The sequence below is a fragment of the Cetorhinus maximus genome, chromosome 23 (genome assembly GCF_964194155.1).
Source record: "Cetorhinus maximus chromosome 23, sCetMax3.hap1.1, whole genome shotgun sequence".
NCBI lineage: Eukaryota > Metazoa > Chordata > Chondrichthyes > Lamniformes > Cetorhinidae > Cetorhinus > Cetorhinus maximus.
The window spans coordinates 22,325,951-22,341,131 of NC_135901.1; the positions used below are offsets into that span (position 1 = coordinate 22,325,951).

The following is a 15,181-nucleotide window of genomic DNA, read 5'->3' on the forward strand; positions in this document are numbered from 1 at the left end:
AACAAAGTGTGTTGAGTCTTTTTACTATCTCTGAAACAAGTTAGTTCCTTTTGAAGTGCTCTCCCGCTCCCCTGTCTCCTCCATCCTCACCTCCAACAAGTGTGAAGAGCTCCTGGAGCTTCTTTGTCACTAAGATTGAGACAATCTGATCAGCTGCCTCTGCTGCTTTCCACCCTTCCACTAGCTCACTGAGACAAACTGCCTTTAAAGTTACCCCCCCACCCTCACCCTGCCGCCTGATCCATGAACGTCTTTCTTTCTCTAGGCTCCCTCCCATCTCCCCTCATACCCTCTCAGGGCTCATCTTGCCCATGAGACCCACCTCCTGCTCCATCCACCCTATTCCCATGTAAATTGATCTTGTTAACAGTTCTCTATCTTCAGTTGTTTTCCCGTTTTCCTTTAAATCTGCTGCCATCGCCACCTCCTCAAAACACAGACCCTTGTCTCCACTGTCCTTGTAAACTAAAGCCCCATTTCCAAACTGCCTTTCCTCTCCAAAGTCCAAGATCATTTTATCGACTACCAATTATCTGTCCATCATTCCCAGAAGTCTGTATTTGAATCCCTTCCAGCAGATTTCAGCCTCTGCCACAATACGGAAACAGCTCTTCACAAAGTCACAAATGACATCCCCTGTGACTGTGACAAAGGTTAAGTAACTCTCCCTGTTCTTCTGGACCTGTCTGCAGCCTCGACATGGTTGACCACACAATCCTCTTGCACTTCTCCACTATCACCCAGCTGGTGGGACTACTCTCGCCTGGTTCCTTGTAATCTATCTAATCACAGCCAGAGGATCACCTTCTCTACCTGTTCCCACACAATTACCTCTGGTATGCACACCAAGGTCCCTCTGGCCTTCAGTACTTTCCATGGTCCTGCCATTCACAGTGTAATCTCTTGCCTTGTTAGCCCTCCCCAAGTGTATTAATTCACACTTTTCCGGGTTGAATTCCATTTGCCAGTGCTCTGCCCTCCTGACCAGTCCATTGATATCCTCGTTTGTGAAGCTAAAATCAAATGTGGTGCTATTTAAAATCAAACTACATGACGTGAGAGAAAATAAAGGGAAGACATAGAGTAAACTCCCTTCCCCCACCTGCCAGCCCAGCACGCAGATGCAGAAAGCGCTGCTGACCTCCGCTGTCTGGAGCGATCTCTTTTTGGACCAAGCAGTCGCCGTAGTCAGTGGAGGGGGAGGGGGGAATTCGTCGAGCGGCTTCTCGCTCTGGCCGGAGCCGTCAGCCGGTTGCCTGGAAACCTTGGCTCGAGGAGTTGGGGGAGCGGGAACAATAGGTGGGGGCGGGGCTCCCGTGTCCGCGCGCTGGCCTGCAGACTGGAACCCGAGGACGTCACCACGGATCAGAGTGATTCCTATTGGCTGATTCAGGCAGGGTTCCATTATGAACGTCACAATGCGGAAGTTGGACAATGAGCTTCAGACTAAAACTTCCTCCTCTGGGCAACATCTGTGAGGAAATCAATGCTTCCCCCTTTCCATTTCTTGTCTCATTCTGGGGATAAATTGGTGACTTGCAGGAACTGAAGGGAAATGAAGTGATTCCAGGGAGGGATTCCAGACTCTGAGAAGGCAGGTCGAGGTCTCGCTCTCTCTCTCTCTTAAAGACATTGACATCCTTTGCTCCTTCAACTTGACACATTTATTTGTCTGGCTAAATTAGGCTGGCCTCCTTCCTAATTGTTTACAATTAAAGGAATGGTTTCCCCAAGAGATGGCCGATATTTAAGGGGACACTAAATTAATATAGGACAGAGATATGTTTAATATTGTCATAAGGTACATTTTAAATATATAATTTATGGTTCTGTAAGAAAGTTCTTTTTTCATCTCATTATGTAATACTGTTGCTATGTTATATATTTCTCGTACTGAAAGAGTTCAGTTGTCAATTTGAGTCCATGCTGACTCACTGTGGAACAATCCACTCAGCCCGATTCGTCCTCTACATTCTTGTATCCTTGCATGGTTATTTCTTTCAAGTGCCCATCCAATTTCATTTTGAAATCATTGATCTTCCACCACTCTTGTAGGCATCAGTTCCAGTTTATGACCACTTGTTGTCTAAATAATGTCCTTCCTCAAACACCCCTTCCCACTATATCTCTCATTAAGAGATACAGTACTATATATCACACATTTTTAGTCCACTTATATGTACTTACTAGCAGCCTCCATAAACATTTTTGGTCTCTGATTCCAGGACATGCAGCACTGACCGTGGTCTGTCGATCAGCATGAATCGCTCCTTCAGGACAATTAGGAGGTTCAAAGTTATGTGCGGCAAAGTATCTTGGATATGAACTTGAGGTGATGTAACCTACGGGGATAAAGACCTGGCGCTGGAAGGTGGTGTTAGATTGGATTGTTCTTTCTTGGATGGCACAGACATGATGGACCGAATGGCCTTCTCAGCTATAAATATATTATGTACCTATGAGAGGGCAGATGGGACCCCAGTTTAACCTCTCATTCGAAATACAGAACCTCCGACAGTGCAGCATTCTCTCAGTACTGATATTGATTTAGAGAGGTGGAAAGGTTTAAGGAGGGAATCCCCGAGTACAATCTCAGAGAAGTTTGAGGTAATTGATTGGGGAAGGCTAACAACGCAAGGGAATACAGAACAAATGGTAGAATAGTGAGAAATGTAGTGGAATAGAAGGACTCTGGAGTGTTTGCCTACAGATCCCTGAAGGTAACAGCACAGGTAGATAAGGTGGTTAAAAAAGCACGTGGAATATTTTTCTTTAATAGCCGAGGCCTGCTTGTATTTAAATTTAAATCCTTACGCTTGAAGTTAACAAACTGATTGGCTAAGCGGGCGTCACAATAAAATACAGTAACTACCCACATATACTTCCTGTCAGTGTGGGGTCAGTGCGCCTCCCACCCCCACATTTCATCCAGGTCTGAGGAGCTTGGAGATTGGGATCCGGATGAGTAATGGCGGCCGCCAGCTCCCACAATCCCCCGCGCTGGTGAAACCGCTCTATCCGCCGCGCGGTGGGCGACCCGGGACTGCGCATGTCCAAGGGAGAGGGAAGTTGCGCATGTGCGAGGGAAACCCCTCCCCCCAACATTACCATCATGCTGAGATGTTGACCAATGGGAAGACTTGGAGGACCGGAAGTACTCGGGTGCTCTAGCCAATCAGAAAGCAGGCTTTGTGTCTCCAGCGCAGAGACGAAACTTCCTCCTGTATCCAAAATCTGTGAGTAAAACCATTTATTTTCTCCCCCTTTCCATTTCTTTTCTCATTCTGAGTTTAAATTGTTGATTTTTGCAGGAACCAAAGGGAAAGGAAGTGAATCAAGGGAGGGTGCAAACTCTGGAAAGGTTGGCCCAGGTCTCTCTCTCTCTTAAAGACATTGACATCTTTTGCTCCCTCAGCTGGACACATTTATTTGTCTGGCTAAAAGGATGGCCTCTTTCTTAATGTTCATAACTAAGGGGATGGCTTCCCCAGGAGATGGCTGACATTTAAGGGACAGTAACTTAATATTGGAAGAGTTATGTCGAGTGTTGTTATATGATACATATTAGAGATATTATTTATGGTTCTTTAATCATGTACATTTATTATTATTTCTATTCTTGTAATATATGAGGTGGTAGCATTTTATATTTCCAACCATAGAGTCATTTTGGCATTCAGTGACTTGAGTCCATGCCAACTCTCCAAGATTAGCCTGGAGTCTCCAGGAATTGAAGACTATTCTCCAATTCACTGCTGCGTGCAACCCTGGAGAAAATTCATCAGGAAATTAATAAAGATTGTTTTTTTTTTGTAATTTTCTTAGAACATTTCACTTTGCCAGATATAAAAATATTGAAAATGTGTGTGGGGATGGAGGTGGGGTGTTGGGCGGCTGGGCTGACAGTTGAGTATCATCCAAGTGGATATTGAGTCTTTTTGCTTTCCAATTGTAGGAGGAAGGCAGTGCGCCACAAGGTTGGCTGTGTTGGTTGATTAACGGCTGGAACGTGGAGGTAAATCATGTGGTGAAACCTCCAGGAATACATTTCATCACAGTTGGCAAGCTTAGTCCTCACTCACTCTCCATAAAGCAATCCAGGCAGTCCCATTCACCCTGTAGATTCTCATAGTCTTGCAAGTTTATTTCCTTCAAATGCCTACTAATTTCATCCTCAAATCATTGTTAATATCTGCTTCTACCAGCATCGTAGGCAGCAAGTTCCAAGTAAATCTAAGAGTACTGTATCTGTAACTCAGCATCAGAGTACTGTATCTGTAACTCAGCATCAGAGTACTGTATCTGTAACTCAGCATCAGAGTACTGTATCTGTAACTCAGCATCAGAGTACTGTATCTCTAGCTCAGCATCAGAGTACTGTATCTGTAACTCAGCATCAGAGTACTGTATCTCTAGCTCAGCATCAGAGTACTGTATCTGTAACTCAGCATCAGAGTACTGTGTCTCTAACTCAGCAGAGTACTGTCTCTCTAACTCAGCTTTAGGGTACTGTATCTCTAACTCAACATCAGATTATTGTATCTCTAGCTCAGTAATAGAGTACTGTATCTCTAACTCAGCAGTAGAGCACTGTATCACTCAGCAATAGAGTACTGTATCTCCAGCTCCATAGTAGAGTACAGTATCTCTATATCAGTATTAGAGTACTGAATATTACACACATTTTTAGTCCTGTGATATATTTTCATGCCTCCGTGTCCAGGACAGGAAGCGGTGAGTGTGGAACTGTCAATTAGCATGATTTGCCACATTCAGGAGAATTGGGAGGGTGTACATTAGGTAATGCAGAGTTAGAAAGGAGGGAGAGTGTATGGGATGGAGATTTACACATTTTGGAACATAGGAGGGAAGAATGTTCCTTAGAAATTAGAATTGTCTGTTCTAAATTTTTATTCTAGACTGACGACATGTGTGAACTCCTTTTACAGGATATTAGAAGGGGAGGATTTGCAAACAGAAGTCTCAATACAAAAGTCACATCAAGATCTGACAGTCACGCAATTCATAGGAACTGAATATCATCAGCCTTTGAATCTAGACGGAGAAATGTTGGTCTGTTCTGTCAGCTTCAAAAAGTTTTAAACATCTGTGTGACTGGAAAAGCATCGAGACACACACACCCAAGTGAGAATTTTCCAGTGTATGACTGTGGAATAACCTGAAGAAATACAAGGACACCTGCACCATGGAGAAACCGTGGAAATGTGGGGATTGTGGAAAAGGATTCCGTTCCCCATCTGTGCTGGAAATTCATCGACGCAGTCACACTGGGGAGAGGCCGTTCACCTGCTCCGAGTGTGGGAAGGGATTCACACGATTATCCACACTGCTGACACACGAGCGAGTTCACTCTGGGGAGAGGCCATTCACCTGCGCTGAGTGTGGGAAAGGATTCACTCAGTCATCCCACCTGCTGATACACCAGCGAGTTCACACCGGGGAGAGGCCGTTCACCTGCTCCTTGTGTGAGAAGGGTTTCAGTGATTCATCTACCCTGCAGACACACCAGCGAGTTCACACTGGGGAGAGACCGTTCACTTGCTCCATGTGTGGGAAAGGATTCGCTCAGTCATCCAACCTGTATTCACATCAGCGAGTTCACACTGCGGAGAGACCATTCACCTGCTCTGTGTGTGGGAAGAGGTTCCCTCACTCATCCAACCTGCTGAGACACCAGCAGGTTCACAGTGGGGAGGGGGCTTTCACCTGCTCTCAGTGTGGGAAGGGATTTAGTGATTCATCCAACCTATTTTCACACCAGCGGATTCACACTGGGGAGAGGCCGTTCATGTGCTTTGTGTGTGGGAAGGGATTTACTCAGTCATCCAGCCTGCAGACACACCAGCGAATTCACACTGGGGAGAGACCGTTCACCTGCTCTGTGTGCGGGAAGGGATTCAGTGATTCATCCAACCTGTTTTCACACCAGCGAGTTCACACTGGGGAGAGGCCATTCCCCTGCTCTCAGTGCGGGAAGGGGTTCACTCGGTTATCCAACCTGGTGACACACCAGCGAGTTCACAGTGGGGAGAAGCCATTCATCTGCTCCGAGTGTGGGAAGGGATTCACACAGTCACAACACCTGCTGAGACACCAGCGAGCTCACCAGTGCTTACCGAGGTTGGATTCCACTGCTATTGCTGCTGTTAATCACATCCAGGACTGAACCATGTTCATTCTGAAAGTTGGGAGGGTCAGAGGGTTTCTTTCTGCTGGACTGGTCAGTCTCATCACTTTGCTTCCAGTGGGCTGATGCTCTTTGAATGTGGGAGAGCACATTTCCACTGAAATGATCCATAAAAGCTGATGAAGTACATTTATTTATCCTGGATAGTAAATAGTGTTGTTCCTACAACTACAGGTAGATCTAAAATAAATACATTTGTTTTTTTCCCATTGAGTCTATAGCACAGGGCGAGACCAGTCGGCTCCATTGGTCTATGTCAGTACTTGTGCTCCACATGAGCCTACACCCACCCCTCTTCATCTCCCCCATCAGCATATCCTTCTATTCCTTTCTCCCTCTTGTTTGTATTTAGCTTCCCCTTAAATGTATTCATGCTATTCATCTCAGCCACTCACTGTGATAGCGAGTTCCACATTCTCACCACTCACTGGATAAAGAGGTTTCTCATGAAATCCCTAATGGATTATTGAACTTCTTCATAATCTTAAAGACTCCCATCAGGTTACCCTTCAGTCTTCTCTTTTCTAGAGAAAAGCAGCCCCAGACTTTCCCGAGGGTTGAAATGCTCTCAGTTCTGGTATTATTCTTGTGAATATTTGTTGCCCCTTCTCCAGTGCCTCTATTTCCCTTTTCTAAATGGACACCGAAAATGTTAACCGTCCTCCCAGTGTAGTCTAACCATGGTTCGAAACAAGTTGAACATAAGTTCCCTGCTTTTCAATTCTGTCCCTCTAGAAAGGAACCCTACATCTGAGCCCCGCACTTTAGACAAGATGTGAAATTATGCAAGAGGGCGCAGTGGAGAATTGTGAGAATGCACCAGAGATGAGGGTCTTCAGTTAGTTGGAGAGACGGGAGCAGCTGAAATTTCTGTCTTTAGATCATAGAGTCATTAGAGCAGAGAAGGAGGCCATGCAGCCCATCGAGTCCATGTCGACTCTCGGCAGAGCAAACTAGTCAGTCCCATTGCCCTTTTCTATTCCTGTTATACTGAATGTTTATTTCCCTCAAGTGTCCATCCAATTTCCTTTTGAAATTATTCATTGTCTCCTTTTCCATTGCCTTATAAGCAGTGAGTTCCAGGTCATTCCCACTCACTGTGTAAAATATTCTTCCTCACATCCCCCTGCATCTCCTCCCCAAAAGCTTAAATCCGTGACCCCAATCCTTGTACCATCAGTTAATGGGAACTGCTTTTCTTTGTCCACCTTATGTAAACTTGTCATAATCTTGTACACCTCTATCAAATCTCCCCTGAACCTCCTTTACACCAAGGAGAACAATCCCAGTTTGTCATCTAAAATAAAGAACAAACAGAATATGTTAATGCCTGGAATCAAATGGGAATTTAGAGGTATTATGAAAATATTGTACTGGACAGTAAAGGAATTGGAATTACTCACCTTGGGTGTCGTTCAATGGAATATATCAATCCGGTATCCACGTACATTCTAATGAAAGTCAAGGAAATGTTGATGAGATGAACAAGTTGATAGCTTTATCTTGGAAATATTTGTATCCTTTGCTTATGTTCTTTTTAGAAGAAAACCACATTTGATAGCCTGGCTAATACCTAAAATATCAACACCATATCAGGGGAGATAAGCAAAGATCTCGAGATTAACACCCACTTTCATCTTTTAATAAGAACACCTGAAAGTTCAGAATATGTGGCATGATATTGGAATACCGATTTGTGTGTACAGATGTAATTTGTTATATGTGAAGCAACTAACGTGTAAATTCAGTGAAAGGCACATAAGAATGGGTTCCAAACATGAACAGCTACTTGACAAACACCATGACATGAAATGGTTAATGTGGCCAGGGAAATGAGACAACATTTTGACATCATTAAGGCACTGACTCATACTCCATGGAGAAACTGACTTTAAAACAATCAGGATAGAATTAAACACACTGGTCACACTCAAAAGATGAATTAAATTAAAGTTAAAGGGACAAAAAGTTTAGATTGGGAAAATCAAGGGCTTGGGAGAAATAATACTCAGTAAGAACTGTCCACAAGTTGGATGGGGTAAAGAGAGAGCTGGAGGATCTTTGACATCCATGCTTGATAAGTTGCTTCTTGATGCTCTTTGATATTCCTTATGTACTAGTACCATAGAGCTCATGGAGCTCCTTCATGAGAAGAAAAGATCGAGTAGATGTTACTCCATATGGGGGCCAGAACAGAACTGGAAAATAACGGAGTGAAATTGAATGAGGGAGTCAGAGAAAATTCTGCTCCCCCTCAAGAAGCGGGCTGTAAGAATCCTGGGGGATCCCCGCTTGGGGTTTTCTTGCTAATTAGCGAACAATAAAATAAATTCGATAACTGGCTGTGCATTTATTTTTAATTTTATTCTTACGCTTCTCCCGTTTTTATTCCTGTTGTGATTACGCTCTGAGTAAGGATGGTTGATAGGTGACAGGATGGGATATTGTGGCTTGGGTCTTCATTGACCAAATGTTATATTGATCTGAAAGGTGTAAAAGGGGACGAACTTTGGCAGAAGCCTAGCAGAGCTGAGAAGAAATGACTTGCTGGGTGTCCTCGGGCTGGCATGGACAGGATGGGCCGAATGGCCTCCTTCTGTGCTATAACTTTTCTATGGTTCTATGTGGGAACAGGGAGACAAACAAGCTCTCAGAGGACAGGGAAAACAAGAGTGCCTTGAATCTTAGACGACACCTGGGTGTGAAGGCCACCATGTTTTCACTGCTTGGCCTGGGAATGCTGACTCCCTGTACCGGGGATGGAATGTGGGGAAATCAGTCGTTTCAGAGTTTGACGTGGCTTGGACGGGTACGGATGGATCAATGACAGATTTTTAATTGGTTCATTCAAATATTAGCTTGGCAATGATTGGGTTAAATCAGTCTCCATAGACTTTGCAATGTATAAGACCATAAGACATAGGAGCAGAAATTAGGCCATTCGGCCCATCAAGTCTGCTCTGCCATTCAATCATGGCTGATAAGTATCTCAACCCCATTCTCCCGCCTTCTCCCCGTAACCTTTGATCCCCTTACCAATCAAGAACCTATCTATCTCAGTCTTAAATACAATAAATATAAAAGTAAAAGTGATTCTCCGAGCACAGGGATTTGTAGAGATTTTACAAATTACATTGACTGGTGCCATGGCGTCTGGAACAGACCAGGGAGCATTTACGTGGAGATGGTACTTCTATCCAGAGTGTCATGGTAAAGCTGCTATACTTTGATACTACTGCTCAGACATGAGCAAGTGTCAGCTCTTATTTGAATAATATCTAGCCACTGTCACCAATAAGTGTTATCACTGTGAATCATTTAAGAGTTTGGGAAAGAGGAAAAAGGGTTAATTAACTCCCTGAACCCCATTTTCTAACATCGCTGTGTCAAAAATAAAATCTCATCTCCCCCTGTGGCTCCTTTACCTTAGAGGGACTCATTTTCTGTTAAAGAGTCTGCCACTCTCCCTAAAGTGCATAAATCTAATAATGTAAAGCCCAGCAAAATCAAATATTTTTTCTGACAGAAGTTTAATAATGAAACAGAACATGGTTAAAAAGAAGAAAATTACTTAAGAATCAAAGACAACCAGAGTAAAAGGATTTGCACAACGTTCTGGACCCAAATGGTTTCACTTCAGCTCCTCTGTATGCTGTTCCCATGACTCCCCGCTTTGGACACAGGGGAACTGAACCCCAGGGGTCACGTCACCATCAGCCCCGGTCGCCCCTCACTCCTTCCTCAATTGGTTGGAGGCCCACTTCCCAGACAGCCTTCCAGCATCTTCCTATTAGTCAACACCCATGGCAGTTTCTTAACTGCGATGCAGACCCTGTTATTCTCAGCTAAATTCAGCCCTCAGCTCCATCATTGACATGAGCAATAGAGACAGAAAGGAGCCAGAGGCTCAAATGAGAGCTCAAAACTTGTGGCTGTAAGCCAACACTAACATTTGTCAGTTAAATACATGTTATTTATGCTGGAGTTTTGACTATTAGATTTAGGCACTAGAGGCAAAATGTGGGGAATTTAAAGAATAACTTTCCCTTTCTAACTTTGTATTGTCTATAGTGTCAGCCATGGCTTAGTGGATCACACTCATATCTCTGAGTTAGAAGGCTGAGGGCTGAAGACTCACTCCAGGGACCTGAGGACAAAAATCAAAGTCAACATTCCAAGTGTGAGCACTGAGGGAGTGCTGCACTGTTGGAGCTGCTGTCCTTTGGATGAGTTGCTAACTCAAAGGCCCTGTCTGCTCCTTTGGGTGGAGATGGAAGTTCCCATGGCCAATATGTCAAAGAAGAGCAGGGGAGCTATCCCAGGTGTCCCGGCCAATATTTATCAATCAACATCACTAAAAACAGATCATCTGCTCATTATCACATTGATGTTTGTGGGATCATGCGGTGTGTAAACTGGCTGCCATGTTTCCAACTTTACAACAGTGACTACACTTCAAAAGTACTTCATTGGCTGCAAAGCCTTTTGTGATGTATTGTGGTTGTGAAAGACGGTATATAAATGTAATATCTTAAAATTAAGATTTATATTATCTGATCTTGCGATCTGTAACTTAATTGATTTCAGCTTGCCACTTAATAAATTCACTTTGGTCCGAACAAGATTTTAACCAATTAAAGCAAAGGCAGACTTCTCTGGATAGTAAACTTAAAAAAAAAACTTATTTTTTTATTCATTCATGGGATGTGGACGTCGCTGGCTAGGCCAGCATTTATTGCCCATCCCTAATTGCCCTTGTTCAGAGGGGCATTTAAGAGTCTGGAGTCACATGTAGGCCAGACCAGGTAAGGGCAGCAGATTTCCTTCCCTGACAATGCTTTCATGAGTCATTATCAGCCTTTTAATCTCAGATTCCTATTGAATTCAAATTCCATCATCTGCCATGGTGGGATTCAAACCCTGGTCCCCAAAGCATTACCCTGGGTCTCTGGATTACTAGTTCAGCGACAATACCACTACACCATTGCCTCCCCCAGACATTATAAGATAAAGGTTTACTTAACAATTTTAAGACATTAACTTTTACAACTTCATGTGGGTGATCAGTTCGTAGAAGCGTCACCCTCTCTGGCTCCTTCTTAGACAGTAATTTCCTTGGAACTCAGCCTTGGGAATCTTCAGCACTTGGCTAGCAAGGAAGACCTTTTATCTCCAAAGTGACCATTACCTCAAATCAGAGTGGGGCTTGTTGTAACAATTGGTCAATTTAGTTGCTAGATTAATTATATTCACAATTACTTACACGACCTTCTCTCATTATCTTTGACAGGAATACAATAGAACTGTTTCATACTATCCCTTTATCTGATTCTATACAATGACAGGTTTTCAGGCAGTTTCAAATTTTGAGGCTAATCAGAGCTTGAAGGTCTCTCTTGCCAGTACATTTATCTTCATTGCACATTCTTTATGTACGCAGCAGTGAAGGTTGCACATCTTTACAGTGAATAAAACTCAGTCTTTTACTATAACTACTGATTCATTATTGATTCATTAATTGTAACTCAATTAAGGCTCACTACTTAAACATCTGTTACTGACTGATAGTTAATTAATACAGTAATATTTAATTAATACATTTGATTAATACAAGATACAGTGGTTTAAAACGACAGTTTGTGGAAAACAATAGATTTTTTACTAATCTTGATTAGATTAACCAATGAGCCTTATTATTAAACTGGATTTTGGCAGAATATGATGTCCTATAGCTTATCAAAATTAGAAAATAATTTATTTGTTTAAACAATTTCTGCTAGCTCTGCAGTTTCTTGAAAAAATAGGTTTATATGGTGTTCATTTTTAAAATGCAGATGCACCCTTTATAATATAATTATCTATTACATTGATTCACTAAGTGATAACTTATTCAAGGTTCATTACTGAATAATCATCTGGTTCATGACTGGCTATTAATATAAAACCAATATGTATTTAATAAAGAAAAGTTATACAATGTGCAAAAGTTTCAAGAAGCCACATGTTAAGAGTTTAAAATGGCTTCCTTGTCCTTGTTACTTATAACAGTGAATACAGGATGAAAGTGATTGATTTTTTAAATGAAATTTGACTACCCCGCCCTATCTATAGTTTCATACATTACAACAATGATGAAACTTCAAAACTACTTCATTGGCTGCAGAACGCTTTAAGAGGTCCTGAGAGGTGCTATAGAAATGTATTGTTTCGTAATTGTCCAGAAAATTGAACATATTACACACAATCTCCTCGTCAAAATTATTTATAAAGATTGAACCTTAATTTTGTGTAATAACCACATCTTTGACACCATTTTGAATACTATGCAAAACTTCAAACACACAATATCCTGAATTATTTGTTTTAAAACACAGCAAGTTGTTGTGATTTGGAATGCACTGCCTGATAACGGTGCGAGAAGCAGATTCACTTCTTTCTTCAAAAAGGGATCTGGACGGATTCTTGAAAGGAAAAGAAATCTGCAGGGCGACTGGATTAATTGAGTTGTTTTTCAAAGAGCCAGCATGAGCATGATGGGCCTAATGGCCTCCCTCTTTGCTCTGTGATGCTCGTAGGCATTTAAAGTGAGTGGTCATGACCTGGAATCTGCTTCCAATGAGGGTGAGAGAAGCGGAGATAATTGGGTGGACAAATAAACCTATAGGGATGTGAGGATGGAACGGGGCAATGGAACTGACTGGTTCACTCTGGAGAGCTGGCATGCAATTGATGGGCCGAATGCATAATTCTATGATCTAAAGAGAAGAATTTCATCGACTCCAGTCTCTCCAACTAACTGAAGTCCCTCATCCCCGGTGCCATTCTCATAAATCCTGTCTCCAGCCTCTCAAAGAATTCACATCTTTCCTTTAATGTGTGGTCCATATATAATGTTCCATTATAGAGGGATAGAATTGAAAAGCAGGGAGTTTATGTTCAACTTGTTTCGAACCATGGTTAGACTAACTGGGAGTACTGTCAACATTAGTGATCTCCATTTAGAAAAAGAACAATACCAGAACCGAATGCATTTTCTTCACTGACACTTTACAGGAAAAAGAGAGAAGACTGAAGGATGACCTGATGGAAGTCTTTAAGATTATGAAGGGATTCAACAATCCAATAGGGATTTCATGACAAACCTCTTTACCCAGCGAGTGGTGAGAATGTGGAACTTGCTACCACAGCCAGTGGTTGAGGTGAAAAACATGAAGACATTTAAGCAGAGGTTAGATACATACACAAGGGAGATAGGAATAGAAAGATATGCTGATGGGGGGAGATGAAGCGGAGGCTCATGTGGAGCATAAATACTGACATAGACCGATTGAGCCGACTGGCCTGGCCCCGTGCTGTAGACTCAATGGAACAGAGACAAATGTATTTATTTGTGATCTATCTGTAGTGGTAGGAAAAACACTATTTACTATTTAGGATATAATAAATGTACTTAATCAGCTTTGTGGCTCATTTCAGTGGGAATGTGCACTCCCAGGCTCAAAGAGCATCAGCTCACTGGAAACAAAGCCGTGAGACCAGCCAGCCCAGCGGAAAGAAGCCCTCTGACTCTCCCACTTCACCAACAGTCAAAATGAACATGGTTCAGTCCTGGATGTGATTAACAGCAGCAATAACGGCAGAATCCCTGCAATCATCTGTGAACTCGCTGGTGTCTCATCAGGCTGGATAACTGAGTGAATCCCTTCCCACAAGCAGAGCAGGTGAATGGCCTCTCCTCAGCATGAACCTGCTGATGCTTCAGCAGGGTGGATGAATGTCTGAATCTCTTCCCGCAGTTACAGTAGATGAATGGCCTCTCCCCAGTGTGAATCCGCTGGTGCATCAGCAGGTTGGATGAATCACTGAATCCCTTCCCACACCCAGAGCAGGTGAATGGTCTCTCCCCGGTGTGAACTCGCTGATGTGCCTGCCAGGGCGGATGAATGAGTGAATCCCTTCCCACACTCGGAGCAGGTGAACCGCTTCTCCCCTGTGTGAACTCGCTGGTGGGTCAGCAAGTTAGTTGACTGATTGAATCCCTTCCCACACTCAGAGCAGGTGAAAGGTCTCTCCCCGGTATGAAGTCATTGGTGTATCAGCAGGCTGGATAACTGAGTGAATCCTTTCCCACAGTCAGAGCAGGCGAAAGGTCTCTCCCCGGTATGAAGTCGCTGGTGTGTCATCAGGCTGGATAACTGAGTAAATGCCTTCCCACAGTCAGAGCAGGTGAACGGCCTCTGCCCAGTGTGAACTCGATGGTGTCTCCACAGGGCGGATGACTGAGTGAATCCCTTCCCACACTTGAAGCAGGTGAACGGACTCTCCCCAGTGTGAATTCGCTGGTGTCAGCAGGTTGGCTGAGAGAGTGAATCCCTTCCCACAAACAGGGCAGGTGAATGGTCTATCCCTGGTGTGACTGCGTCAATGATTTTCCAGTGCAGATGGAGTCTGGAATCCCTTCCCACAGTCCCTACACTTCCACAGTTTCTCCATTGTGTGGGTGTCCTTGTGTCTCTCCAGTTTCAACAATCAGTTGAAAACACTTCTACAAACAGAACACATGTACAGTCTCTCCCTGCTGTTAATGGTCTCATGTTTTTGTTAAGCTGTGTAACCTGTTAAAGCTTTCTCCACAGTCAGTGCACTGGAACACTCTCACTCGGGCCTGTGTGTCTCGGTGCTTTTCCAGTCACACTGATGTTTAAAACCTTTTGAAGCAGACAGAACAGACAAACAGTTCTCCTTCTAGATTCAAAGGCTGATGATACTCACATTGTGACCAACTGAGTGACTGTTGGTGTGACGTTTGGTTTGAGATTTCAGTTTGCAAATCCTCCCCCTCTAATGTCCTGTAAAAGGAGTTTCCAAAAATCATTTCTGTCAGTACAGGGGAGAAATTCAGAACAGACAATTGTAATTTTGATGGAACATTCTTTCCTCTCTCATTCCCCAAAATCTCTTAATCTCCATCGC

General features: G+C 43.3%; 1 protein-coding gene across 1 annotated transcript in view; it reads left to right on the top strand.

Annotated features, from left to right (window-relative positions):
- Positions 1-4,955: 4,955 nt before the first annotated feature.
- Positions 4,956-15,181, top strand: part of LOC144697884 (uncharacterized) — a 52,007-nt gene continuing 41,781 nt past the window's right edge. The window contains exon 1 of the mRNA XM_078569851.1: positions 4,956-6,054. Within this exon, the coding sequence (XP_078425977.1) occupies positions 5,207-6,054 (848 nt within the window). The 5' untranslated portion in view covers positions 4,956-5,206. The remainder of the gene's footprint in view (positions 6,055-15,181) is intronic.